This window comes from Elephas maximus, chromosome 3 (genome assembly GCF_024166365.1).
Source record: "Elephas maximus indicus isolate mEleMax1 chromosome 3, mEleMax1 primary haplotype, whole genome shotgun sequence".
NCBI lineage: Eukaryota > Metazoa > Chordata > Mammalia > Proboscidea > Elephantidae > Elephas > Elephas maximus.
In genome coordinates, this window is record NC_064821.1 from 39,080,508 (window position 1) to 39,108,460 (window position 27,953).

At 52.5% G+C, this 27,953-nt stretch overlaps 1 protein-coding gene across 2 annotated transcripts; it reads left to right on the plus strand.

The window, feature by feature from the left end:
* On the plus strand, positions 1-27,469 carry NCAN (neurocan). Of its 2 annotated transcripts, none has more exons than XM_049877523.1 (15): positions 1-86; positions 4,200-4,279; positions 5,134-5,523; positions 8,558-8,732; positions 8,839-8,966; positions 9,557-9,850; positions 11,529-12,119; positions 12,289-13,680; positions 18,287-18,403; positions 19,540-19,653; positions 21,105-21,263; positions 22,328-22,410; positions 23,382-23,526; positions 24,490-24,672; positions 25,236-27,469. In XM_049877523.1, the coding sequence occupies exons 2-15, from the start codon at positions 4,207-4,209 to the stop codon at positions 25,379-25,381; spliced, it is 3,990 nt and encodes a 1,329-aa protein (XP_049733480.1). In that variant the 5' UTR covers positions 1-86; positions 4,200-4,206; the 3' UTR covers positions 25,382-27,469. The 2 variants fall into 2 exon arrangements, with proteins under 2 accessions (XP_049733480.1, XP_049733481.1); XM_049877524.1 differs by having other exon boundaries at positions 25,240-25,343.
* Positions 27,470-27,953: the final 484 nt, after the last annotated feature.

Below are 27,953 nucleotides of genomic sequence, written 5' to 3' on the forward strand. Positions count from 1 at the left end.
AGGGCTGGACCCCGCGCGGAGAGCCAAGCCTGAGCGTCCTTTGTGCGGGGCAGCAGCCCCGGGGATGCGTCCCAGCTAGGAGCCAGGTGGGGGGTCCGGCGTGAGGAGGGGGTCGCGCTGGGGGAGGGGACCTCGTGACTGGAGACTGCGCTTGGATTGGGGAGGGGGCCTGGGATAAGGGATGAGCTCCCGGGATGGGGAAGGAACTGATGGGGGAGGGGAGTCCCGGCTGGGGAGGGAGAGCTTGGGAATGTTGAGGGGAGGAGGAGCACGGATTTGGGGGGAGGTTGTCTGGAGAATCAGAGATGACCCCAAGGTGGGAGTGGGTCTCTGATTTGGGAAGGAGGCACTGGGGGAGGGGCGCCCCGAGTTTGGAGAGAAACGGGGGAGGGAGGGACAACCAGATGCTGGGTGAGGGACTTTGGAGTGAGGCACCCCGTGGCTGAACTGAGGCACCCCAAGATTTTAAGTGGGGATTCCCAATTTGAGGCTGAATGGAGGATCCCAGGCAGGACTGCAGCGGGAAAGGGGCCCCCAAGATCATCCTGAGAGGGATGGAGGGGGCCTGCGCTGAGAATGAATGAGACCCCCACAAGGGGAAGGGTCATCCCACAGCTTCCCCGTCCTTTTGAACCAGCCCCAGTCACCACATCCTGACTCAAGGAGGCAGCTCTGGGGAACCCCATCCCCAGGGGGCCCCCATTGACCCCTCGGACCTGGAGTTGGGGTGTTATCTCCTCCCCCAGGGAATACAGTAGGTCCCAGGCACACACTGGGTGGGGGCACAGCACTGGATCCCCAGAAACCGTGAGGAACAACCATCTCTGAGAGGGGGGCTCACCCCAGCACCTCCTCATCTGCCCTCGTGCTCACAGCGGGACACAGCCCCCATCCTTTCCCTTTCATTCCTTCTGTTCCTGTAGACAGGTGTGGAAGCCCTGGCTTGGTTGGTTTGGGGACACAGGCTCTGGGAAGTGGGGACTGGGACCCCAGGACCAGCCTGGGCAGGAGCAACCCCCAGCCCCACGCACAGGGCTTTGTTCCTCTCAGCAGCATCAATGGGAGGCGAAGGCCAGGAGAGGGTTGGCACCAGACCCAGCAGGGAGCACAGAGGGGTGCGGGGTGCACAGGGAGAAGTAGGAGGTCTGTGGGTCGTGGGACCCTGGAGTCTCAGCACCCTTGCTGGCTCTTGATTATCCCCAAATGGAATGCACCCCCCAGGAGGTGTAGAGGCTTTGTGTGTGTGTCTGCCTGGTGGGGTGGCAGGTGCCCAGGGGGCCTGGGGTCATCTATGAGTTGATGGGACTGCGGTTGTGTCTTTGTCAGGAAACTTGTGCTGGGCTCACGTCGCCAGGTGGCAAAATGGTGTGAGTCTCCTGGTCACCAAGGCCACATTTCTCCAGCTGGGCTATGCCAGGGGCTGGCACCACCATGTGTGTGCATGTGTGTGTGCACACGTGTGTAAGGAGCTGTGTTTGATTGTGCAAGGCTCATTGGGGGTTTATTTAGGGGGCGTGAGCCTGTGGATGTGTGTCTTTGTGCAGAAGATGTGCCTGTGAGGCCCTGTATTGTCTCTTTGTTAACGTTCGTGAGAATCTATGTGTGTGTCCCCCGGGTCTATGTCTGCCGTGTGGCTGCATGTGTCCTCGTGTGTACAGTGAGGCTCCTCTCCATGGGCTGGAACTGTGGCCCTTGTGTGTGTGTGTGGGGGTGTGTGTGTGGAATGTGGCCTGTGTGCACAGTTGGGGAGCTAGCAAGGGGGGTTCCCTGAGGGGCACCCTAGGATGACTTGATGGCCTGGCTTTCTTTCTCCTCCAAGTTGTTCCACCTTCATGCTCAGGCACACAATGCACAGAGACTCACCGACCAGAACACATGCGTGTGCGCCCAGCCCCTGCCAGGGGCATTCAGATCTGCACATGCAGAGAGAAACCACAGAGGTCTCCTCTGCCCCACCAGTTCCGGGACCTGCTCCTCCCACCCCCTCCCACCACTGCACACATCCTCAGGTGCCCAGGGCTCAACCTCACACACACCTCAGACGCACACCCAGTCACAAACACACAAAAACAGCTGCTGCCAAACCTACCCAGACAGGAGTGGGTGTAAACGAGACACACACACATACCATCTCGGGCCACTCCTCCCCCAGCGCCCCAGAGCCCCTACTTGAATATGCATGAAGCTCATACATTATTCATGAGGGGATGATCCCCAGACAGCTGTGTAAATGCTCACCTCTGGCAGCTCTGGGAGGAGGTGTTTTGAGAGAAGGGGTGTGTTTTCGTGAGGGTAAGTGTTGGAGTGGGGACTGAGAGAGTGCCTGGGTGTGGGGAAGGGGGCATGCCCCAGAAATTCTGTCTGTTGCTATTATGCAGCTCGATATGTTTGGACGGGTGCATGAGGCACTGTGCACACAAGGCTGCTGTTCAACTGAACATTTCTGAGACCTTGAAGTCTTAATTCCTTTCATCCCCTAGATAACCCTTTGAGGTAGGTGCTGGAGTATCTTCATTTTACAGGTGGGGAAACTGAGGCCCAGAGTGATGAAGCAGCTTGTCCAAGGTCACTAAGCACGTGAGGAGTAGAAGCATGAGTGTGTGGGTGAGTGTGATACTTGTGTGTGTGCACATGCGTGTGCATATGTGTGTATGAATGTGAGTATGCATGTGTCAGTGCGTGTGTGTGTGAGAAAGTTGTGAATATGTGTGCGTGTGTGAGTGTATGTGTGTGTAAGTGTGAGTGTGTGAATTCCCTGACCTCGCCCCTTCTAAGGCCCTTCTGGGGCAGTCACAGCCCAGAGTCCTGCCCCATCCCCATGCCCTAATGCCCAGCCAGCATCAGGGGACTCCACTTGTTTGAGGTCCCCAAGGGAGAACTGAGGACAGCCTAAGTGCAGGTAGAAGGTGCTGAGGTTTACCGATCGGGAGGTAGGGGCACTAATCCGGGGCCTGGTCTCTGCCGTTTCCCTTCTATGTCACCCAAGCAAACCGCTAACACTCTCTGTGCCCCAGGTGTGGTTAAGCAGGTTGGGCCAAACCAGGTGGGCTGTGTTGCTGAAGGCGCCGCATGAGAGTTCAGCACCACGGACAGGTCCCTACCAGCCCCTCAGCCCTCTGGGAGCTGGGGAGGGGGCAGCTGTCCTGCACAGCCCCCATTCTGGGGCTCCATCCCCAGCTTTCCTCAGGGTTAATCTTTTAACGAGTTTGTGTGTGCGCAATGGCTGGGCTTGCACATGATGTTCTCATTTCCCATCTGCCTCACCTCCTGAGCCTGGCCCTGTGAGGGGGAGGCTAGAGGGGTAGGGGGCTTTGGGAAGGGGCCACCTGCCCAGAGTTCCAGTCACTGTCAGAATGTGAGGTCTGCAAGGGCACTGCTGTATCCCACATGCCTGGAATGGGGATTGCACGCAATAGGCACTCAATAATTGTCCAATGTATGCTCATGGACCACAGCCCCTATACAGGGCTGGTCCTACCACTGGGGTTTCTCTGTGGGCTGCGGAGGCACCCTCACCAAGCGTTGAGAAGTCAGGAAGGGTAGGGTGGGCTGGGGCAAGGCCCCCTCTTCCTGCTGGGAATTGGCAGTGCCTCAAAAATCCCAGAAACCAAGAATAGAATCCTGGCAACAACCAAATCCTGGAATTGAAGCTAAGAATCGTGTCATTCAGCAGACCCAGCTTAAAGATTGGGGACCCAGGGAGGACTGGGGCTGGTTACTTCCCTCCAGGAGCCCCCAGTCTGATGGGGGAGGCCAACCTGAAAAATGGAATCCCTATCCGGGCTGTGTGAAGGTCAGTAATAATAATGGCAGCTGAAATTTACTCCGTCATGTCAGGCAGCTTAAAGCATTTTAAATGCATTGATTCATCTCTTCCTTTCAGCCATCTGATATTATCCCCATTCGACCCACAAAGAAACTGAGGCACAGAGAGATTAAGCTACTTTCCTAGGGCCACACAGCAAGGAAGAGGCAGAGAGACAATCCCAGGTCTGACTCACTCCATGCTTCTGACCATGAGGCATCACTGCTCAGATCCTGAAGTCAGCTGGTCCTGGGTTCGAATCCTAGCTCAGCCCTTGCTTGTTCACTGTGTGACCTTGAGTGATTCATTGGCCTCTCCAAGCCCTGGGTTCCCATTCTCAGAGGCTGGGAGGGTACTGCTGTGGCTTACCCTCCCCGCCTCCATCTCGTTCCAGGTCCAAGATGGGGGTCATGTCTCCGTGGGCCACGGGCCTCCTGATGTTCCAAATGCTGCTGCTTGTGGTTGGGGAACAGGGTGAGTTGGCTTGTAGGGAGGGAGGGGCTGGGGCCTGGGAGTTGACAAGTGGGGGCTGCTTTTTAACTCCAGAGAGCCTTCTCCTGCTGGCTTTCTGGCTTAGTCCAGGGAATAGAACAAGAATAGATGAAAAATGTCTTTGAAGAGTCAAAAGTGAACCAGACACCTGAGACATTATTTTTAGTCATTGCCAGTGGAGGCTGGAAGTTCCTGCCTCTCACCCTTTGGCTGATATGAACTAGAGAGAGAGAAAAATGAGATGACATTAGTCCAGAGATTGATTAGTGATATCTGCCACAGGCGGGGCAATAGGGAGTGGTGGTCAAAAGCCCAGGCTTTGGAAATTCCTCCTAGATCTGCTGTGTGGCCTTAGGCAAGTAGTATTACCTCTCTGAGCCTCAGATTCCTCAACCTCCCAAAAAGAGGATGCTACATCGCTACCCCTGTAGATGGTGGAGATTAAATGAGCTGATTGCTACAAAGTGCCTGGCATATAGAAAATACCTCACAAACACCATTTCCCATCCACTGCTGTCCCTTGCTTAACTGCTGGGGAAACTGATGCTAAGGGACAGAACATGACATTGGGTCTCAAACACTTCTCATTACTCCTGTTTCTGTACACAGAGGCTCCCGGATCTGGACTTTGAGTGGAGGCAGGACCATAAATGAGTTTGACCCTATTGCTCCCCTTCTGCTTGGATGAAACTCACAGACCTGGCACTGCTTTGTGGTGTCGTGTAGGCAGCCTAGCCTCCCTGGCCTCGGTCTCCCCATCTATGAAATGAGGGAAGTAGCAGTCTCTCTGGTCCTCGCCTTTGAGTCAGGCCCTCTCTCTGCCTCCTCCCTCCCAGGCACACAGGATGCTGAGAAGGGGCTCCGAATGCAGAAGGTGGGGTCCGGGACGGTGCAGGCTGCGCTCGCTGAGCTTGTGGCCCTGCCCTGCCTCTTCACCCTGCGGCCCCGGCCAGGCATGGCCCGAGATGCCCCTCGGATTAAGTGGACCAAGGTGCGGACGGCATCTGGCCAGCGACAGGATGTGCCCATCCTTGTGGCCAAGGACAACGTGGTGCGGGTGGCCAAGGGCTGGCAAGGACGTGTGTCGCTGCCCACCTATCCCTGGCACCGCGCCAATGCCACACTGCTGCTGGGGCCACTGAGGGCCAGCGACTCCGGGCTGTACCGCTGCCAGGTGGTGCGGGGCATTGAGGATGAACAGGATCTGGTGCCCCTGGAGGTGACAGGTCAGTTGGCGCAGGAAAGGGGCTAGGGCCAGGAGGGGGAAGGGCCAAGTCAGAGACCCATTCACTATGCAGCATTTTAGAAACCATGCCCTGAACAGTGATCTCCTTTGGTTCCTCTGGTGGCCTCACAAAAAAGGCCTCTGCGGGTACTAACCTGCCTTTAACATCACTCTTTTAGCCAAGAGAACAGCCTCCAACTCAGTCTCCCATGGGCCATAGTATCTAGGAAGGATTTCATCCTTTTGTTTTAAGTCTGTTTTATGGTTACCTAACTTTACATATGGAAACCCTGGTGGTGTAGTGGTTAAGTGCTACGGCTGCTAACCAAAGGTTCAGCAGTTCAAATCCACCAGGCACTCCTTGGAAACTCTATGGGCCAGTTCTACTCTGTCCTATAGGGTCACTATGAGTCTGAAGCAACTCGGCAGCAACGGGTTTTTTTTTTTTTAATTTGTCTTTATATGAGTCAGAATTGACTCAGTGGCAACGGATTTTTTTTTTAACTTTATATAAGGGAGCCCTGGTGGTGCAGTGGTTAAAATCAATAACTGAAAGGTCAGTGGTTCAAAACCACCAGCAGCTTCACAGGAGAAGGATGTGGCAGTCTACTTCTCTAAAGATTTACAGCTTTCGAAACCCTATGGGGTCGCTATGAGTCAGAACAACTTGACGGCAGTGGGTTTAACTTTATATAGCATTAGTGGTTCAGTGGTAGGATTCTCACCTTCCATGCAGCAGACCTGGGTTCCATTCCCAGACAATGCACCTTACGCACAGACCCCACCCATCTGTCAATGGAGGCTTGTGCGTTGCTATCATGAACAGGTTTCAGCAGAGCTTCCAGACTAAGATGGACTGGGAAGAAAGGTCTGGTGATCTACTTCTGAAAATCAGCCCATGAAAACCCTGTGGATCACAACAGTCTGATCCACAACCAATCACGGGGTTGGTGCAGGACCTGCAACATTTTATGCTCTTGTGCATAGGGTCACTGTGAGTCAGGGGCCAACCTGACAGCAGCTAACAGGAGTTTTACATAAGGCAAAGGATACTGGCTTTCTGTTTAAAATAAGAATATAGCAGGACCCCTGGTAGCACAGTGGTTAAGCAGCTCAGCTACTAACCAGAAGGTCGGTGGTTCAAACCTACGGTGTGGTGATCTGCTTGGAAGCCCTATGAGGCAGTTCTACTCAACTGACTTAACGGCAATGGGTTGGTTTCTTAAAATTCACATAAGTGAATATGCTTTGTAAAATAAAATAAGAATATAAAATATCCCTTAAGTAAGTTTATTTAACTTTTTAAAAAGTGAGGCTATTTTTAAAAAAGCAAGACGATTAAAAATACATATTATACAAATAACAGTCCTCTAATACTTGTTTAACTAATTTCTTATATTAAATTCTCTGTTGAAATACCCAGTGTAGTTTCTGTTTTCCTAACTGATCAAGGTGGACAAGGCAAAAAAAAAAATTAAAGCCCTAGAACAGAGCCTGGCTTACAGTAGGTACTCAATAAATAAATCTTTGATGAACAATGCAGCAAATGGACTGTTGTGTGGAAAATGTTCCATAGACTCCTCCTAGGAAGCCGACTTCCCTTAACCTGTTGTGTGACCTTGAGCAAGTCTCTGGACCCACCCACTGGGGCTGAGTGCCCCCTCCCCACCTGTGAACCTGGGATGGTGGGACAAAACAGTGTCTCACTGTATATTTTATGGTGTCGGCTCACCATCCTCCTTCGAAGGCCTGCCCTCTTGAAACCAATAGACCTCAGAGAAAATGATTGGTGTCAAAGGCAATGAATTCCATATCTGAGGTTGTTTCATTCATTCAACAAAACATTTCTTAAGCACCTGCTACGTGCCAGCCCGGTGTTAGGGACATGCCATGGATGGGACCAGCTGCTGCCCTCTGGGAGCACTCAGTCTGATAAGATGGAACAAAATGTTTAATTCCTTTTTTTGTTCAACCATTTCTTTCATCCTTTTCAAGTCACAGTGAGCCATTATTGATGCTTCCTGACCTAGCTTACATGCCACCTCCTCCAGGAAGCCTTCCATGACTCCATCTCCGGTCTGGGCAAGAACTGGCGTCCCATTGCTGCCTCTCCTTTCTCCATCAGGGCATGCCCTTAATTCCTAAAAGGCAGAATCCCTTCTCCATGCCTCCTGTCATCTTCAGGGCCTACCTCTAGGCACGAAAGGTGCCATCTTTGTAGTCAGATCATCCTGGATTTGAATTCTGGCTCTGCCTCATACTTGCTGTGTGACCATGGACATGTCCCTCAATGTCTCTGAGCCTTAGTTTCTTCATCTGGAAAATGGGGATACTAGGATTGTTGTAAGATTTCAAGAATATAATGCTTGTAAATGCTTTGCACATAATAAATATTTGGCAAACTCTAACCCTTATGGCAATTATTAAGGTCCCTGGGTGTCACAAAGAGTTTGCGCTCGACTGCTAAACCCTGCTGGCGTAATGGCTAAGTGCCACGGCTTCTAACCAAAAGGTCGGCAGTTCAAATCCACCAGGTGCTCCGTGGAAACTCTATGGGGCAGTTCTACTCTGTCTATGGGGTCGCTATGAGTCAGCATCGACTCGATGGCAACGGGTTTGGGGTTGGTTTTTTTTTTTTTTTTTACTAACCTAAAGGTTAGCAGTTTAAACTCATTGGTACTGCGGAAGAAGGGTCTGGTGATCTGCTTCCATAAAGATTATAGCCAAGAAAACCTGATGGGGCAGTTCTACTCTGCACACATGGAGTTGCCATGTCAACGGCAACAGGTTTGATTTTTTCTTTTTAATGGTCATCATTACCAGTGTCTTCATCTGTAAAATGGGGGCACATCAGCTTTGCCCCCACTACCACCCTAGCACTGTGCCTGGCACTAAGTGAATGAATGTGGTGCAGGGCACACAGTAGGGCAGCAGATCTATTATTATCATACAGGAGGGATCATTCAGCAAAGGAGGAGGTATGTTATTAAAGATACCAGCATGAGTGGTCCCCCACCCTGTTCATCCCCATGCAGGTGTTGTGTTCCACTACCGGGCGGCCCAGGACCGCTATGCACTGACCTTTGCCGAGGCCCAGGAGGCCTGTCATCTCAGCTCAGCCACCATTGCAGCCCCGCGGCACCTGCAGGCTGCCTTTGAGGACGGCTTCGACAACTGTGATGCTGGCTGGCTCTCTGACCGTACTGTTCGGTGAGAGGGGTCACAGGGTGGGAAGATGGGAGGCTAACCCCTGGGGCAAGGTCCTTGGACGCCTCAGTAGCACACATCTGAGAGAGACCTCCCCTTGTCTTGTCAGATATCCTATCACCCAGTCCCGTCCCGGTTGCTACGGCGACCGTAGCAGCCTTCCGGGAGTGCGGAGCTATGGGCGGAGGGACCCGCAGGAACTCTACGATGTCTACTGCTTTGCCCGCGAGCTGGGGGGTAAGTCTGGGGCTGGGAGGATCACCCCACAGCACCTCTGAGCTCCAGTTACCCTCCCTACCCCATCTCTCCTTGAGTGCCCACCTCTCCTGAGTTTCACCCTGCAGCTAAGACCTGAGCTCTACTCCCCTCTCTGAGCCCCCCTCTAAATCACCTCCTCCTTTCTGATCCCCATTTTCCTCTAAGAGCCCCTTCCCCCTCTTTCAGCCTTCTTTCCTTATCTAAGCCACTTCTCCCCTCTGAGTTTCAGAGTTCCATTTCCTAGTCTGAGCCCCTCCTCTTCTTTGAGGCCCCCCATCTCTGAGCCCCTGTCTGTCTCACGGAGGCCCTACCCTTCTTTGGAGTCTGACTTGTTCAGGGGCCCAAATTACCTCATTTGTAAAAAGAGGCTAAGCCCCCTCTTTTTAGCGCTGTGTAAGAGAACACGGATGTTTGGGTGACCTGGCCGCACGGCAAGGGTGTCGCTGCTTGGTAAAACACCCACCCAAACCTGGCCAGGATGGGGATATTTGGACTGGACTGGGACCCCCCCCTTCTCAGGCTTGGTAAGGGTCCCTTTTCTGGTCTGACCCCTGCCGTCCCTCCTGCAGGGGAGGTCTTCTACGTGGGCCCGGCCCGCCGCCTGACCCTGGCCGGAGCGCGTGCCCAGTGCCGCCGCCAGGGCGCCACGCTAGCCTCTGTGGGGCAGCTGCACCTGGCCTGGCACGAGGGCCTGGACCAGTGCGACCCCGGCTGGCTGGCTGACGGCAGCGTGCGCTACCCGATCCAGACGCCGCGCCGGCGCTGCGGGGGCCCGACCCCAGGCGTGCGTACAGTCTACCGCTTTGCCAACCGCACGGGCTTCCCAGCGCCCGCCTCGCGCTTCGACGCTTACTGCTTCCGAGGTGAGTGCAGCCAGTCCCCGCAACTGCCACGCCCCAAGTGACACGGCCCCTGACGGCCCCGCCCGAAAAGGACCTGATCCTTTAGGGGCCGCACCCCTCCGCGACGATCTAGCCGCATGATGGCCACGCCCCTCCGTGACGATCACGCCCCTGTGATGGCCACGCCCCTGTGATGGCCACGCCCCCGCGCTGGCCTACCTGCAAAAGGACCCAAAACCAAACGTATCGCTGTTTAGTCAGTTCTAACTCATAGCTGACATACAGGACAGAGCAGAAATGGCTCATAGGGTTTCCAGGGCTGTAGTTTTTACGAAAGCAGATTTCTGCATCATTCTTTTGTGGAGCAGCTGTTGGGTTCAAACCACGCACCCTTTGGTTAGCAGCCGAGCGCTTAACAGCTAGGCCACCAGGGCTCCTTCCCAAAAGGACATGAACCATTAAAATAAGCACCACGGGCTACGCCCCATAGGGGGAAGCTACTCTTAGCCACACCCCCACTCTTGCCACACCCAGAAGTCTGTGCTTGCAAAGACAATCACGCCTAGTCTAGTGGGCACAGCCGAGGAGAATGCCCTAGAGGACATGCTGTGGAAGATAAATTCCACGGAGACCTGCTCCAGGAGAGGGCGCTATCGCCTGTAGCCATGCCTGCAAGTGCCTAGACTTCTTGTAAAATCTAGACTCCATGAGTGGGCTAACCTTAGTAGCCAGCCTCTGAGGCCATGCCCCTTGAGAGGCTGTGATCAGATAGGATAGGCATGGATGCTATCTCTTAGCCACAACCCCAGATGCCACATCCCAGGATGGTGCTTCTTCTGGTGACCACTCCAGTGAATACCACACCCCATGAGGGCCTTAACCTCTAGTACACTTGATCCAGATACCACACCCATTTTTAAAATCTATGCCCCATGAAGGTCCTACCCCCTACTGCCCACACGCAGAGTACCTACCCCTTGAAAGGTCACACCCCTGAGATCCTGGTGGAGACCAAGCCCTGGGGAGACAGCCACATGGAAACAGGTGAACCCATGCCCCCAAGAAGGCCACAACCCCTTGCAAGACCACACTCCTAGTTGGAGCCATATCTAGGGCCTAGCTGTGGAAGCCACTGCCTACCTGGTGCCATGCCCATAGGTACCCCTGGTGAGGAGGCCAGGCCCACATAAGAGACCAACCACGCCTCCTGAGGGGGCCACAATCCCAGAGGGGACCAGAGACCATTCCAGGTGTTAGAGTGGGGCCGTAGACCGGGAAGTTGTAAAGCTCAGCTCCCAGGAGCCATGTGCCCTCTGTAAGCATCCCCAGCCTGTGAAAGCCACACCCTAAAAAGGAGAGGGGGCGGGGCCATGGCCCAGGATTCAGTCCAACACTCCACAGGCTGACCCACTCCTGGGAGTTGGAACTCTATGAATCCCCGCTATGACCTCTGACAGAGGGCTCAGGTAGGCCCTAGCCTGAAGAGTGGGGTGATAACTTTTTGCTCTCTCTGAGGCTGGGGGTTCCCAGAGACCAATGAGACAGACAGAGAGGCACACAGAGAGACAGTGGGACACAGAAAGACAGACTCAGAGATACATAGGACTCTGCTGCAGCAGGCTGCAATGTGGGTAAACTTCAGGCAGAACTTCCTACCCAATCCTGGGCCTAACACAACCTCTTCTGCTTTCTCCCACAGCGCATCACCCTACGTCACAACATGGAGACCCAGAGACTCCCTCCTCTGGGGATGAGGGGGAGATTCTGTCAGCAGAGGGTCCCCCGACCAGAGAAGTGGAACCCAGCCTGGGAGAGGAGGAGCCAGTCTCCACTGACTTTCAGGAGCCTCCGGTGTCTAGTGGGGAGGAAGAGCCCCTGATCTTGACAGAGAAGCAGGAATCCCAAGAGACCCCCAGCCCTGGCCCCAGGAGCACCACACTGGCCTGGGCCTCCATGTCCTCCTTAGAGGCTAAGGAGGCATGGCTGAGCACGGTGGCCCCCAGCCCTAGCAGCGAAGAGGGTACTGTGGTGGGAACTCACACAGAGGCCCCCCTGGCAGGCCCAACACCCAGGAGGAAGGGGCGCTTCAAAGGACTGAACGGGCGGCACTTCCAGCAGCAGGAGCTGGAGCAAGGGCTGGACGGGGAGCTGGAGGCCAGCATCCTGCCCCCCACCCTGGAGGTCACAGGGAACCATGTGGAGCCTCCCCATCCCATGGGGGCCACCGAGGCCTCGGCCGACCCAAGTCCCTGGGACATCCTGAACAATGAAGTGGAAGGACCTGGAGCCTGTGAGTCAGGGTCCAGGGGACCTACCTAGGGGTCTGAGGGTGGGAAGATGTGGCCATCATCAGGATGGGGACTAGCCTCTGAATCCCCGTCCTCGGTGATGCTCAGCAGAAGGAGCCACCCTAGAGCTGCCCTGAGATATTTATTATTGTGTTGTTAATATCATTTCAGATCCCCCTGGTGGCAGGAGTTCCCCAGAGCCCTGGCTGTGGCTCCCGACCACAGTCCCACCCATCAGCCTGGAGCTCCAGGAAGCTGATGAACCCACCATGAGGCCAGCTGCCTCCACCCAGCCCTGGCCCCCCTCGGAGTCCCCCACCCTGGCTCTAAGCCCCAGAACCGACCCCCAGGATGCCTCCCTCATGGTTACTTCCCTGGACTTCCCTGTCATGGCCATGCTGCGTGCCTCCAAACCATGGCTCCTTGCACCCCTTACGCCTGTCCCCACTGAGGGCCTTGGGGCTGAGGGGCATGGTAAGCCCACAGCTTTCCCACTTGCCCCTGCCTCAGAGACTGAGGCCAGCCTTCCGGGCCTCAGCAACCCAGAGGCATCTCCCCAGTACCCCTCCTTGGGCCCCCCAAGACAGAGTGGAGAGGCAACATCCCTGATTCTCAGTGGCTACAGAGCAAGCAGCTCCCCAGCCCCCTCACAGGAAGTCATGGACCCAGGAGCCAGAGCCATCCCCAACTCCATCAGCACCGATGCCAGGGAAGTTGGGGGGACCAGCTCTGCTCGACTCAGCAAACCTGAGCACCCCAGCCCCAGCTCATTTGCTTCCGTGGGCAAGAACATGGCAGCCGACTTCACCCCTGCTGAGACCACCGCTGAGCCCACAGGAGCCGGAGACATCTTGGGGTCTGAGTCTGGTGTCTTCAATCTGCCAGCCACCATGGATGAGGTGGACAGTGGTGGGCTGCACCTTCAACCCCAGGCTGCACCCTCAGGGGGCCCTGGAGTCTCCTTGGTGCCTGGAGTCCCCCTGTTTGACAGAGCAGGAAACCTGAGTTTTTTAGAGCCTCAGGCAGCTGTGGATGGAGGAGCCATGGAGGGCCCCACAGATCCCACAACAACGGGGGACCTGGTGAGTGCTGGTGGAATTTGGGAACCTGGATCCCGTGTGGCTGAGGGAGCCGAAAGCTCTGCCTTGGGCCCACCAGTGACTGTGGATACGAGAGTGGTGACGTCACTCACATCCCTGGACCTGGAGGACAAGCTTGAGGTCCTGGCTACATCCACACTGGCGTCCTCAAGTTTCGATCCCCACCCAGAGGCAGAGGGCCAGTCAGGGATATTGGGGGCCTCAGCCCCTCCGTGGAAGGGTAGACCTTCGTGGACACCAACTGCGGCCATTGTGGATGAGGCAGCTTCCATTTCCTCAGGGGAGCCCACCACCCCATGGGAGTCCCCTGGCACCCTGCTGCCCTCCTCTCTGGGCCCCAAGGAGTTGGATCTGGAGGTCCTAGCAGGGGGCCCAGGTGTGGAGGGCCTCTGGGAAGAGGCAGCAAGTGGAGGAGAAGAGCCAGCCCTGCCAGGGACCACCACTGAGGGAAGCATGGAGGAGGGTGAGTCCGAAGCCTCATGGCCAAGTCTAGCCCTCAGTGGGGCCAGAGGAGCCAGAGCTTGGAGGGAGGGCTCTCCAAGGGACCAGAGACTTTTTAGGTGGGACCTCATTGGGGAATAGGCATTCCTGGCAGAGGGGTGAGCTTGGGCAAAGACCAGGAGATGAGGTTGCTCTAGATGTGTTTTGAGCACAGAAGCGTGTCCATGGCCAATGTGTGGGAGTGATAAGGTGTTGGGTAAAGAGTTTGAGTTTTAGCATGGCCTCAACTAACCATGCCCACTCTGAGCGCCACAGTACTGGGCAATGCTGGGGGCTGGCCCTCGGAGAACCCCAACCTGGGGGAGACAGAGCCAGACATAGACACTCCCCAGGCAGAGCCAGAGAGAGGGAGGTGGGGCAGGGCTTCTGGACCAGGGGCTCTGGAGCTGAAATTCCGGTGATGGGGGTGATGGGGATCGTGGGGGTCTGGAGCCACAGAGAAAGGAGCGTGGATCCTGGCAGGGGTAGGAGTTGTGAGTATCACCCACATTTTACAGACGAGCATGGTGAGGCTCAGGGAGGGTACATTGCTACCAGGGCTCTCAGTGGCTAGAGCCACATCCGGTAAGTCTTAGATGCCAGCGGAGTCCAGAGGACACCCCGGGTCACGTCTGCCCCCAACTCAGTCTGTGTAGCTCTGGCCCTTGTTTTAGACCTTGGTTTTTTTGGTCAAGTGAGGTTGGAGAAAAAAAAAAAAAAAATGAAGCTAATTAAAAAGCACTGTTTCCAAGCTCCAAAATACTCCTATTAACACAATTGGTTTTTAACTTGCCCCTTCATTTGAGGGCAAAGTGTGGTGCTGATGGAAGGAGCGGGTTTTGCCACCTGCCCTGGCACCTCTGGCCTGTGTACAGGTGGGGTCCTCTTTACCCTTTCAAGACCCAGTTATATTCTGCTTTGAACTTTTTGGTGATACCATGTGTTTTCATTAATAGAAGCATGCTGAATCCTTGAGTCTTGTTACATTTTTGGTAGGTAGTACGGATTTTTTTTTTCTTGCCCCATCCCATAAGCCTATTTTTAAGAGTCCAGAAGGATATAGCATGTCCCACTAATGCTACCCCACTCCAGAGATCAATCCCCAAGTCCACAGGGACATATGTGTCCAAAAAAAAAATTTTTTTTAATCTCTATTTTTCCTAACAAAAATGCACACACCTCTACAACAGCCTGTAGAAACAGTAATTTGCTGTACACGCCCGTTTTTTCAGTTTGAAACAGTCATAAAGGCCCCTGACTTGTGGCAGCATGCACTGTTAGTGGGAAGGCAGTTTCCCAATGAATCTGAGAGGCAGAAAATATTGGTGAGCAACCATATATCCCAATGGTCATAAAAGAGTTAGATAACCCGGAGATAGGCAGACTCTGTGCAGGGGCACAACTATCGATAAAGGCTGCGTTTGGCGGTTTCTGTGTGTGCTTGGCCTGTTCTTGGCACTTTACCTTATTATGTAACGGGTCATCCTTAGGATTATCATGAGTCTTTACAATGAAGCAGTGGTGGTTCCACGGTAGAACTCTCGTCTTCCACACAGCAGATCCAGCTTTGATTCCTGGCCAACGCACCTCATGCACGGCCACCACACAATTGGCAGCGGAGGTTTGTGTGTTGCTATGATGCTGAACAGGTTTCAGCGGAGCTTCCAAACTAAGACAAATGAGGAAGAAAGGCCTGATGATCGACTTCCAAAAATCAGCCCGCGAAAAGCTTTTGGATCACAATGGTCCAATCCTCAGCTGATCACAGGGCTGGCACAGGACTAGGCAGCATTTTGTTCCACTGTGCGTGGGGTTGCCACAAGTCAGGGGCCGGCTCAATGACAGCTGACAACATGATGCTTATAAAGGCTTTGTGGAACATGTCTAAGTGTGAGTCCCATTTCACAGGTGGCAAAATTGAGGCACAGAGAGGTTAAGTGACATGCACAGTGTTATCTAGCTAAGAAATGCCCAGGCTATCAGACTGCAGGGCCTCAATCTCAGCCACTAACTAGACTGCACCACCCTTATTTCCTTGGCAAGCAAAAATGAACAGAGCTGTAGGGAGGGCGTGAGCTGGCCCAGGGAGTGGCCGAGAAGAAGCAGGTGGTGGGGAGGCCCATCCTTGAAGCGGGCAGAGGTGGTCAGAGGAGTGGAGGGAGATCCAGGCAGAGGGGAGCTGAGGAAACAATGTTGCTCAGAGCCCTGTTGCCTGGCCTGGGTCTGACCTGGACTTATCTGAATTCTGGCTCAGACTGAAGCCAGCAGCAGCCTGGGCGGAGGGAGACAAGCAGCGCTGGGGGACACCCAGTCACCACCCACCCGCCGCTCTAAGCAGAAATGCTAATGAAGCCAAAAATAAATGCAGCACCCGCAAGCGACTGAGTCACCGCCAGTCCGTGGGCAGGTGTCAGCAGCACGGGGCACCTGGTGGGGCTCACGTGGCCCCACTGCCTTGGAGCCCCACGCATGTGCACACACGTGCTGGAACCGACACACAGACATACAGCCCGTCTAGCCACCACCCCAGGCAGAGGACTCAGCTATCACAGGGGGACACCTGCAGCATTCATTCAGTTAGCAAGCAATTATTGAATAACTGCTGTGTTCCAGGCCCTGTGTTGAGACCAAAACCTCTGTCTCCTGGAAACTGACATTCTAGAACTTTCTGCAATGATGGAAATGCTCTCCATCTGCACTGCCCAGTAATGTAGCCACAGCCATGCATGGCTACTGAGCACTTGGAACATGGCTGGTATGGCCGAGGAACTGCATTTTCCCTTTTTTTAATTTTTAAATTAAAGTTAAATAGTCACGTGTGGCTAGTGGCTGCCTTTTAGGAGAGACAGACAAGAAACAACAATCCTAATAAATGAGTGAATTCTGTTAGATGTTAAAAAGTGATTAGTACTAGAGAAAAATAAAGCAGGAGGCGAGAGAGGGAGGGCCAAGGGTGATTTGCAGTTTTGGCTTGGGGGCGGGAGTAGGTCATCGAAAGGCCCTATAAGAAAATGAAATTTGAGCAAAACCTGAGGGAGGTGAAGGAGGAGCCATGCGGAGATCTGGGGGAAGAGCAATCCAGGCAGAGAATAGCCTGTGCAAAGGCCCTGAGGCAGAGCCATGATAGAGGTGTTGGAGGAGGAGTGAGGAGGCAGGTGTGGTGGTGGGGAGGGGGCGTGAACAGGAGGGACAGGGAAGAGGTGAGGACAGGGAGGTATCGGGGCAGATTATACAGGACCCTGTGGACTACAGTGAAGAACTTGGTTTTTCTTCTCAGGGCAATGGGGAGCCATAGAGAGTTCTAGGCAGAGGAGAGACATGGCCTGACTGGTGTTCACAGTTTCTCCCTGGCTGCCATGGGAAGAACAGACTGTGGAGGGTGAGGCCAGGAGCCAGGAGGGCAGAAAGGAGGTGACTGCTTGCTACCTCCTCAACTTCTGTGAGACACAGAGCAAAACAGACCCAAATTCTAGGTTACAGGTCCTGGTGAGAGAGCCTTCAACAGGGTTCCTGGAGACCCAGGGCCAGTCTTGGCCCTTGCCCTGTCTTGTGTATAGCTTTGAGCCAGGCCCTGCACTAGGGGGCCCTATCCTCCCCTGGGCCTCAGTTTTAGTGTCTGTGCAGTGGAAGGGCTGGCCATGGGATGGGGGTCGGCTAGGCTAGGATGGGGGCTCTTGCTCCCTTTCCCTGATTCTAGAGGAGGGACTTCTTCAAGGGGATGGAGACTACCCACCTGGGCATCTGGGCCCCCAGGTGGGGAGGTAACCTACCTGATTCCAGGGAAAGCCAGCTGGGGGTGATGGGGGACAGGGACCCACATTTTTTATACCTCCTAGGTGCCCAGTCTAATGCTGAGTGATGCTAAGACCCCCCAGAGGCCCCAGGCTGACAGGGGCAGATCTGGACACAGCATGTGGTCAGGACTGGAAGAGAGGGATGAACTATTTTATGCCCATTTTACAGGTGGGGCAACTGAAATTCAGAAAAGTAAAGTGACTTGCCCAGGCCTCCCTAGTGAGTGACAGAGCCAAGACTTGAACCAGACTTTAACAGCCCATGGTTTTAACCACTATAACGCATCACCTCCTGACACCACAACCACTAAGGTTGTATCAAAAGAGGTTGAGCCACTAGAGTGAAGGTGGCGATGGTTCCCACTCTCCTCCTTTCAGTGCTGTTCATACACTACCTAGAACTTCATGGTTATTTCTGTGCACCAAACCGTGAGAAGTTCACTTACCAGCTGGGCATGTCTAGAAGAAGGAGACAGGTCGGGGAAGGCCGTAAACCCATGTTCCAGAAGACTTCCTAAGAGAAACTTCAGGAGGCCCTGGTCAGTTCAGTCCAAGGACTTTGCCACAGGCAGGGAAGCCCACAGATGCTTTGGGATAGTTCCTGGAAGGAGAGAGCTCCCTGTCACAGGGGGCGTGCAAGAGTATTTGATGACTGCCTGCTGGGGATGTTGTAGAGAGGACACCCACAGAGAAGGGTTTGATGAGCAGGGATTTGGGGGCCTGAGGTCTGGATTCCAAGAAGGCAAATGAGCTGATGGCCTGTCCCCTCCCCTACACTGCCCATCTATCCTGCAGATCCCTCTGATCCCTGTGAGAACAACCCATGCCTGCATGGGGGGACCTGTAAGGCCAACGGCACCATGTACGGCTGTAGCTGTGATCAGGGCTTCGCTGGGGAGAACTGTGAGATTGGTGAGTGCCCTAGACCTAGGATTTGATCCTAGATTTGTTTGACTCCAGAGCCCTGGGCTCTAGGTCCCAGCAACCATTGCCCCCCGGGACTCAGGGGATCATAAAAGGCTGGCTTCAGATGCCGCCTCCCCTCCCTCACTCCCTGGATCCAGCTAAATCAGCCCCAGTTTAGTACCAGAACCAAACCATCTGCCATAGCTAAGCTTTCATCCTGGGGGCAATGACTCTGGTGTGCTGCCTCCCATTGTTACCAGGCAGGAGTGAAGAGGGGAAGAGAAAGGGATGATGTGGCTTAAGCCTCTCCCAGCCAAGAGCCTTAGGGGACCTTACCCTTTCCTGAGTGGGGAGGGCTATAGGCCCCACCACCAGAACTCTTGAATGCTAACCTCAAAGCCCAATACAGGAAACAGAATTTATTATAGAATTATAACAATAAATATAAATGGCATAATTTCTTAAGCTGTGTGCATCATCTCATTGACTCTCCCTTCACAACCACATTACTAATTACAGAATTTTAATAATAAATGTAACCAGCATAATTTACTGAGCCCCTCTCATTGATTTTCCACTCACAATAACCCTTGAGGGGGTGTTATTATTATCATCTTTTTGCAACGAAAGAAACTGAGTCTCAGAGAAAGGCTGCAACTTGCCTGGTGTCATATGTGCTTCAAGCACTGTCTATACAGGTATTAGTAGAAAAGGATCCCAACTTAATATCTAACTCTATCTATAAATGCCTTTGTGACTCTGTGCAAGTCCCTGAAAATGCTCCGGAACTCCGCTTCCTATGTACAAAACATTCCTAAAAGACCCTTCAGCTTCGGCATTCTACGTGCGTGCCTATGTGCAAGAGTATAACCTTTATTCTTTTTGAGTAGGTGGAACATTCTGCAATGCTAATATCCTCACCCTAGGCTGGCCCAGTGGCATCTGCTCTCATTAATGCTAATTCATGTTAATTATGTGTGGCTCCACCCCCTTGGTGCACAGAGCCATTGGGCCACCTGTGCAGACCAATGTCTGCTGTCCAGGATGGATGGCAAGATCATGACCCCATCCTCCACCTGGTTCTCTGTGGGGCTTGGAGCCGGGAAGATGCTGACCCCTGACCCAGCCCCTCCCCTCTCCAGACATTGACGACTGCATCTGCAGCCCCTGTGAGAATGGAGGCACCTGCATTGACGAGGTCAATGGCTTTGTCTGCCTTTGTCTCCCCAGCTATGGCGGCAGCCTCTGTGAGAAAGGTGAGTCTCTACCATGACACCAGAATACTACCAGGAGTGGGGCTGGGTGCCCAGCCACAAGCTTCCTCCACATGTTCCTGGTCTTGGCCTCAGGCTCTGAGTCTGACAGGAGGGAATTTTTTAGATAAAATTCACGTAACATAGAATTAACCATTCTAAAGTGCAGGATTCAGTGGCATTTAGTGCTTTCACAGTGTTACGCAACCACCACCTCTATCTAGTTCTAGACATTTTGTGGATACTCTATACCCATTAGCAGCCATTCTCCATTCCTCCTCCCCCAGCCCCTGGCAACCACTACTCTGCTTCTGTTTGTATAAATTTCCCTATTCTGGACCTTTCATCAGATAATATGTGGCCTTTTGTGTCCAGCTTCTTTCAGTAGGCATAATGTATTTAAAATTCATCCATGTTGTGGCATGTATGAATGCTTTGTTCCTTTTCATAGTTGAGTAATATTCCATTGCATGGATGGATCACATTGTATGTAACCATTCAGCCACTGATGAACATTTGGGTTCTTTCCACTTTTTCAGCTATTCTGAATAGTGCTGCAATGAACAGTCATGTACAAATATTTGTTTGAGTCTCTGTTTTCAATACTTTTGGGTACATACCCAGGAATGGAATTGTTGGGTCACATGGTAGCTCTATGTTTAATGGTTTGAGGAACCACCAAGCTATTTTCCACAGTGATTACCCCATTTTACATCCCCACCAGCAATGGATGAGGGTTCCTGTTTCTCCAACATCTTCACCAACATTTATTTTCCTTTATTATTATTTTTATATATCTTACTGAGGAAAACCATCCAGGAGATGCATTGACACAATAGCTGCCACAACGGGCTCAAACATACCAACAATCATGAAGATATCACAAGATTGGGCTATATTTACTTCTGTTGTACATATGGTTGCCGCGAGTCAGAGCTGACTGCACAGCAGCTAACGTTATTATTATTCTCACAGCCATCCTAGTGGATGTGAAGTGGTATCTCGTCATGGTTTTGGTTTGTATTTCCATGATGACCGATGATGCCGAGCATCTTTTCATGCACATGTTGGCCATTTGTGTATCTTCTTTAGAGAAATGTCTCTTGAGGCCCTTTGCAAGGAGGAAAATTTAAGGCCTTCCTGAGACCATTTCCTGGGGACCCAGACACTGTGCATCCTCTAGGACCAAAAAGGGTGTAGCCAGTGTGGCCCCAAAGATCAGGGAATGAGCTGTCAGCATTGAGACCGGAGGGGATGGGGTATAATGATGAATTTCTTCCAGTAACAAAGAAAAGATGTTAATATGGGGAAGTGGTAGGGAAAGGCTGGGGGAGGGTGGGGAGCTTCAGCAGGGGGGAGATGGGGCTGGGGAGAGGGGTAATGTAACCCACAGTGATCTGGTGGGACTGCTGTTCTCATGGCCAGTCCCCCTCACACTCCTATCTAACCCCCAGACACAGAGGGCTGTGACCGCAATTGGCACAAGTTCCAGGGCCACTGCTACCGCTATTTTGCTCATCGACGGGCATGGGAAGATGCTGAGAGGGACTGCCGCCACCGAGCTGGCCACCTGACCAGCGTCCACTCACCTGAGGAACACAGCTTCATTAACAGTAGGGACTTTGGGGAGGAGGGTCAACTGCCAGTAGGGTGGGTAGGGGTGGTACCCACGAGTCCTTTTCCAGGGTCCCCCCCGCAAGGGGCCTGAGAACACCACCTTTCCAAGCTGTGCTCATTAGTGCAAGCCCTGTCCACATATTAATTCCCTTAATTCCCATGTTCACTCCATGTATTCACTTACTACATAATTACTGAGTGCCTGCTTTGTGCCAGGCACTGTTCCAGGCACTGGGGACATCACCCTGTCCTTGAAGAGTGACTTCTGGTGGGGAATATAGACAAACAAGTAACTATCTAATTACATAAATCTGGAGTATAGTCTTAGCTCGTCCTAAGTGCCCCTTTGACAAATAAAACAGGGCCAGGGAATAGAGAGGGGGATCGAGGAGCATGTGTGCCGAGCGGGATGACGTGGAGAACAAGCTCCGCAGAGACCTAGGGAGAGGGCAGAGCGGTGCAGTAATTAAATCTGGCGTTTACTGATTTATTCATGATCCCTTCTGTTTGGGCTCCTCCCTCGGTTCATGCGTGTTCCCCCATCTCATCTCCGTTAATTCTCTCATTTGTTCACTTTCTGGTTCACTTGTTTCCTTTTCCTCAGTAGAATCAGAGGCACTCCTTACGCATGCGTTCCCACCCCCACCCGACGGGGGTCTCCAGTCCCCTCAACTCTCATTTCTGCAAAGAGAGAACGAACGTGCCTTTAGTATTCCTTCCTGTCTGCTTATTGAAGCCACAAATTATGGCAAGGCCAGGGCCTAATTCCAGCCCTTTCTGTGACACCACCCACCCCCTAGTAAGAGGGCAGGCAGAGTCCTCCCCTGCCTGGAGGGTGGGGAAGGACGTGAGGATGTGGCATCCAGCTCCCCCTAGCTGGGGAAAGGACCTCCCCACCTTTATCCCTGCCCCTCCCCCCACCTCCCTCCCACATCCGGCTCTGGGGGAAGGGCTGGGGTTCCCAGTCCTCATGATCTCCACAGCTCCACCTTCAGTCCACCTCTGAGGCTGAGGATGAGGCTGGGGTCCCCACTCCTCATTACCCCCTGCCCATTCACAGGCTTTGGGCATGAAAACACATGGATCGGCCTGAACGACAGGATTGTGGAGAGGGACTTCCAGTGGACAGACAACTCAGGGCTGGTGAGTGGCTGGAGCTGTGGCTGGGGTCCCTGCCCTCAGGCCGCTGATGAGGACCCCGTCCAGAATGGAGGGATCTGGCCTGAGCCTCCCGGGCTCTGCTGTCAAGCCTCAGTTTACCCTCCTGTGCAAAGCAACCACAGGTGGACGTCAAAGGTCCCAGTGGCTCTGAGATGCTTAAATCTTGCTTTAGCCCTGAGTTTCTCTGCCCCGTAAATGGTCCCCAACCACTCAATTGCCAAGGCCACAAACCTACGACTCATTGCCCAGATATGGTCCCTCACATATACACACTTCTCTACACCCCACTGCCTGTGTAACAGCCATTATTGATCACTTGGACCCTGGCAGTGGCTCCTCACTGGTCTTTTGCCTCCTGCATGCCCGCAGGATCCTCCTCTGCCTCAAGCCCTCCCCGGCTCCCCATTTCCTCAAGATAAAAATCCACCTCCTCTCCTTGGCCACGTGACCTGGCCCCTGCCCACTCTCTGGCCACACCCTGACTTGAAGGGAGCCCCACGAGGCTCCATTTGGTTCCTTTAAAAAGCTCAGTCCTGCCTCTGAGCCTTTGCACACACTGTTCCCTCTGCTTGAAATTGTTTTCCCAGCCTGAATCCTCCCTATCCTTGAGTCCTCAGCTCACCTGTTGCCTCCTCAGGGAAGTCCTCCTGGACACAGGGCCAGGTACACAAACAGGTGCTCAACTATTTATTTAACAGTAACCTGTGTGGAAAACAGGCTGTTGGGACTGGGGCGGGGGGTGGTGGAGATGGGGAGGCAGGGGAACCAAGGAGGAGGATGCTACAGCCTCCAGCTTGGACTGTGGTGGCAGGTAAAATGGTGCTCAGTTTAGAGATAGGAAAACTGAGTCCCTGAGAGTTTCAGTGGTCTGGCCGGGTGACTCCCACAGCAACAGGGCCAGAGCCTGGGCCAAGACCAGGTCCCCTGAGCACCCCTGCCCCCCGTTCCTGCAGCAATATGAGAACTGGAGGGAGAACCAGCCGGACAATTTCTTTGCGGGCGGGGAGGATTGTGTGGTGATGGTGGCACATGAGAGCGGGCGCTGGAATGACGTTCCCTGCAACTACAACCTCCCCTACATCTGTAAGAAGGGCACAGGTATGTCCATCCACCTTCCTGCCTGCTCACCTGCTCTTTCCTCCTTCCACTCAAGCTCATTGCTTCAGCTTTTTATTTACGTTTGCAGATATAAAAGTCAGCCCAGCAGAGTGGGTAAGAGCCCCAATTCTCTCTCCCCAGAAGGTGTACTATTTCCTTCTGCCCTCAGTAACTGTGCATTTTCAAATTTTTTAATCTTTGTTCATATAATTGGTAAGAAATAGTATCTCACTGTTATTTTAGTTTGTACATCTTTAATGATGAGTGAGACTAAGCCACTGTTCATATGTTGATAAGACATTGACGCTTATTTATTTTCCTGTGACCTGCTAGTTCATCTCCTTTGCCTAATTTTCTCTGGTCGTTGGTGTTATTGATTTGTAAGAATTCTTTACATATTAAGGCAATCATTTGTACACATTCTCATGTTCACCTCTCTCATACTTTCTTCAGTCTTGCTTCCATTTCTTTGCAGTTTCCATTCTCTTTCTCCCTTTTAGTGAACGCACTTGGCAGCTAACCAAAAGGTTGGAAGTTCGAGTCCACCCAGAGGTGCCCAGGAAGAAAGACTTGGTGATCTACTTCCAAAAAATCAGCCACTGAAAACCCTGTGGAATACAGTTCTATTCTGACACACATGGGGCCTCCATGAGTTCGAGTCAACTTGATGGCAACTGGTTTTTGATCCTTTCATTGCCCCTGTCTCCTCCATTCCCATCATACTCTATGGTTAGCATAAGAAGTAGGGAGTGGGGTGTGTATGTGAAGGAGACGTGGTTTCTGTCCCTAAGAAGCTCGTGGCTTGGGTGGAGGAGACAGTGCCACACACAGTCACTTCTAGCCCTGTGAGGTCAGGGCTGGGTAGAAGGAGGACCTGGTTGGTGTGTTATTCCCATTTGGATATGAAACCAGCTCAGCCCAATACATGACCATGGCTCTGAGTGGACACTTCTCTGTTCCCAGTGCTGTGTGGCCCCCCTCCAGCAGTAGAGAACGCCTCACTCGTCGGTGCCCGCAAAGCCAAGTATAATGTCCATGCCACCGTCCGCTATCAGTGCGATGAAGGGTTTGCCCAGCACCACGTGGCCACCATCCGGTGCCGAGGCAATGGCAAGTGGGACAGGCCCCAGATCGTCTGCACCAAACGTAAGTAGCCCCCAGACTCCCAACACAGGTTTCCAGCCAATTGTTATCAGCTGCTGTTGAGTCGGCCCTAACTCATGGTGACCCCATGCACAACCGAATGCAATGGAGTGTCTGGTCCTGCGCCATCCCCATGATCAGTTGTAGATCTGACCACTGTGATCCACAGGGTTTTCACTGGCTGATTTTTGGAAGTAGAGCACAAGACTTCTCCCTGGTCCATCTTAGTCAGCTGAAACCAGCTCAGCATCATGACAGCGCACAAGCTTCCACTGACAGATGGGTGGTGGCTGCATATGAGGTGCATTGTCTGGGAATCAAACCCAAGTCTCCCACATGGAAGGCGAGAATTCTCTCACTGAACCACCTGCTATTTGTAGTCTCTGATTAAAACATCTTGTTAGTACACACATTGATCTGGTAATACAGCCTTGGAGATAAGTGAGAACTTAACAGCCTGCCTGGAGTTTTCCTCCACTTTCCCTCCCCTGTGGGGGTCCTCTGCATCAGGCCACCCCTTCTCACCACGTTTTGTCCCACCCTTGTCCTCCCTCACTTCCCTTTAGCCAGACGGTATCATCGCATGAGGCGACACCACCACCACCACCAACACCACCACCTACACCACCACCACAAACCGCGCAAGGAGCGTAGAAAACACAAGAAACACCCGGTGGAGGACTGGGAGAAGGAAGAAGGGAATTTCTGCTGAGAAATCAGGCAAAAGAAAGCACAACCACCCTCCCCCACCTCCTCTGGAGCCTTCACCTGGGGATACAGAACCCAGAGAGAAACAAGAGGGTCCTGAAGTCCCTGAGCCCCAAACCACATCCCCCTACTCCCACATAACCCTTTGTAAAAAGCTCCTCTCTCTTCCTTACGTACACAAGATCCTCTTGACAGGTGTAGCCGTGTGTCTGAAAAGTCAGTTCTCGTCAGTCCAAAATCCGGGAGAGTCTCCCAGTGGAGGGAAGCACAATCAGCAAGTATCGTTCTTTGCATCAGTTTAGTCTTTTGTTTGCAATGCCAATTGCCATTTGTTGAAATAAGGCTTTGATGAGGGTGCAGGAGAGTATGTTTGAAATCGCATGAAGAAATTGCTTTTCACACCAGAGATTCAGGCTCAGTAAACTATTGGATGTCCTCACTCCAGGCTGAAGCCTTTATTTAAGGTCATTGGCTTTGGGAGTAGAAGACTAAACAGAAGCACACTGCTAAAACATGACAACTGCTCTTCCTTCACCCTGGACTTTGGTCGAAGTTCAGGTTTTGGTGTTGGTGGATAAACATAGTGTGGCATTCCCACGTACTGAATTTTAGGAATGTTTTTAGAACAACCTCCCTCCGTGCCCTCAGAATTAGGGGTCAGAAAATCAGAGCAATATATAGGTAATGGATGGGAAGTGTATTGCTCACCCTCCCAGGTCTAGACCAGTGCTGAGATGTGGTGGTTCTGCGTGTGTGAGTCATACACACAGATGAGAGGATGTTTGGGACTTGAGGTGCCCTGATTTCTTTCCCCTCCATCTCTCAGGGAGACAAAGAGCCTCTTTCCTGGACCAAGGAGGTGCCAAGCTTTCTAGCCTAGTCCTGGTACTCATCCCTCAAGCAGACTTTGGTGGTGCCCCTGCCGTAGGCCCATCTCCCGCCTCCATTCCATGCCTGTTGTCAGCCATTAACTGGCCGACTAGAAACGCATAAAGCTTGAAGTAGAAACACCTGCCTGTGGTCATATTATAAAGAGGTGCACAGTGTTCAAACTGAAACACACACACGTTTTCCTCTCAAAGTTTTTATTTTTTAACTGGAAAGAACACCCCTTTCCTTCCTTTCCCAAACACGTGACCTGTCAAAGGCCTCCCCCAGCCTTTGGCCAGGATCTGGCTTCATAATGTTTCAGGAAAGATCACTGCTTTTCCTTCATTCCCTTTGCCCGTTCTCAGTCCGGGTAAAATCTGTGCATTAGTGTTGAAAACCACAGAGGAGAACGGCCTTCTACAGGAAAGAAAAATATGCCAATGCATGATCCTCTAAGGGCTTGGTAGAGAATTGACTGTGTTGACTGAGCCTGTATCCCTCCTGAGAAATAATCCCAGTTGACATCTATGAGTTGGTGCCTGCTAAGGACTTAACACATTATCTCCTTTAGTCACCTTAACAGACCAGTGACAGGAACCATCATTTTCCCATTTTATGCATGAGGAAACTGAGGCCTCTGTCAGACTCCAAACACTACTCTCTACATCAGGGAAATGATTGGAACATTATCTCACACACACAGGCAGACTGAGGAAATGATTGAGAGGCACAACCTGGACCCTCATATTTGACCAAGATCTTCAATCTTCCCTGCTATAGACATTATCCACCATATGGTTATTGTTGAGAAACCCCAGGGATATAGGTTTTGTCTTCTTACTTTGATAATGCTTCTTGATTTTAAAATATGTAATAATAATATTAACAATAACAGCACATCTTTGATCATACATGTCACAAAAGAATTTTTCTTCAAGGGGGCTCGGGATGCAACTTTTTTGAGGGGAGCTTGGCTTATGCTCCTTGCCCTTGTCCCCTGTACCCCTTGCCCTGCCCCCACCCCACTCCATGATGGGCGGGTGCTCTAGTGTTTTTTTAAAGTGGGTGGTTTGTCTTTTGACTTTTCACTTTGGGATGTGTGTGTGTTTGCGTGTGCTGCGTGCGTGGCATGCGTGTGAGTGTGTGTGTGTGTGTGAATAACTGGTTCTGCTGGTTTTGCTGTGAGCTGCAGTGTTCTGTGAGTTTGTGGTATCTGACACTGTGGACATTAATGTACTTCTTTGACATTTTAATAAAATTTTTTAACAGTTCAACCTGCCTGTCACCTTGAGATACCTTCATTCATGCATTCACTCAGTAAAGATTTAATGAGCAGCTACTGTGAGTCATGTATTGTGCTAGGTGCTGAGGGTATAGTGGTGAACGGGATAGACATGGCCCTGGCGGTGGTCAGGGAAGGCTTCCTAAAGGAAGTGATTTTGGGTGGAATCTAAAGGAGGAGTAGAGTTAACTAGGTGAGGAGGGGAAGAAAGGAAGAGTTTCAGGCAGAGGGAAGAGCAAAGGGAGAATGCTGTTATCAGGTGCCATTGAGTCAGTTCTGACACATAGCAACCCTGTTCTATGTACCACTGCTCAGTTATGCACCATCCTTAAAATTGTTGTCGTGCTTGAGCCCATTGTTGCAGCCACTGTGTCAATCCATCCCACTGAGGGTCTTCCTCTTTTCCGCTGACCCTCTACTTTAC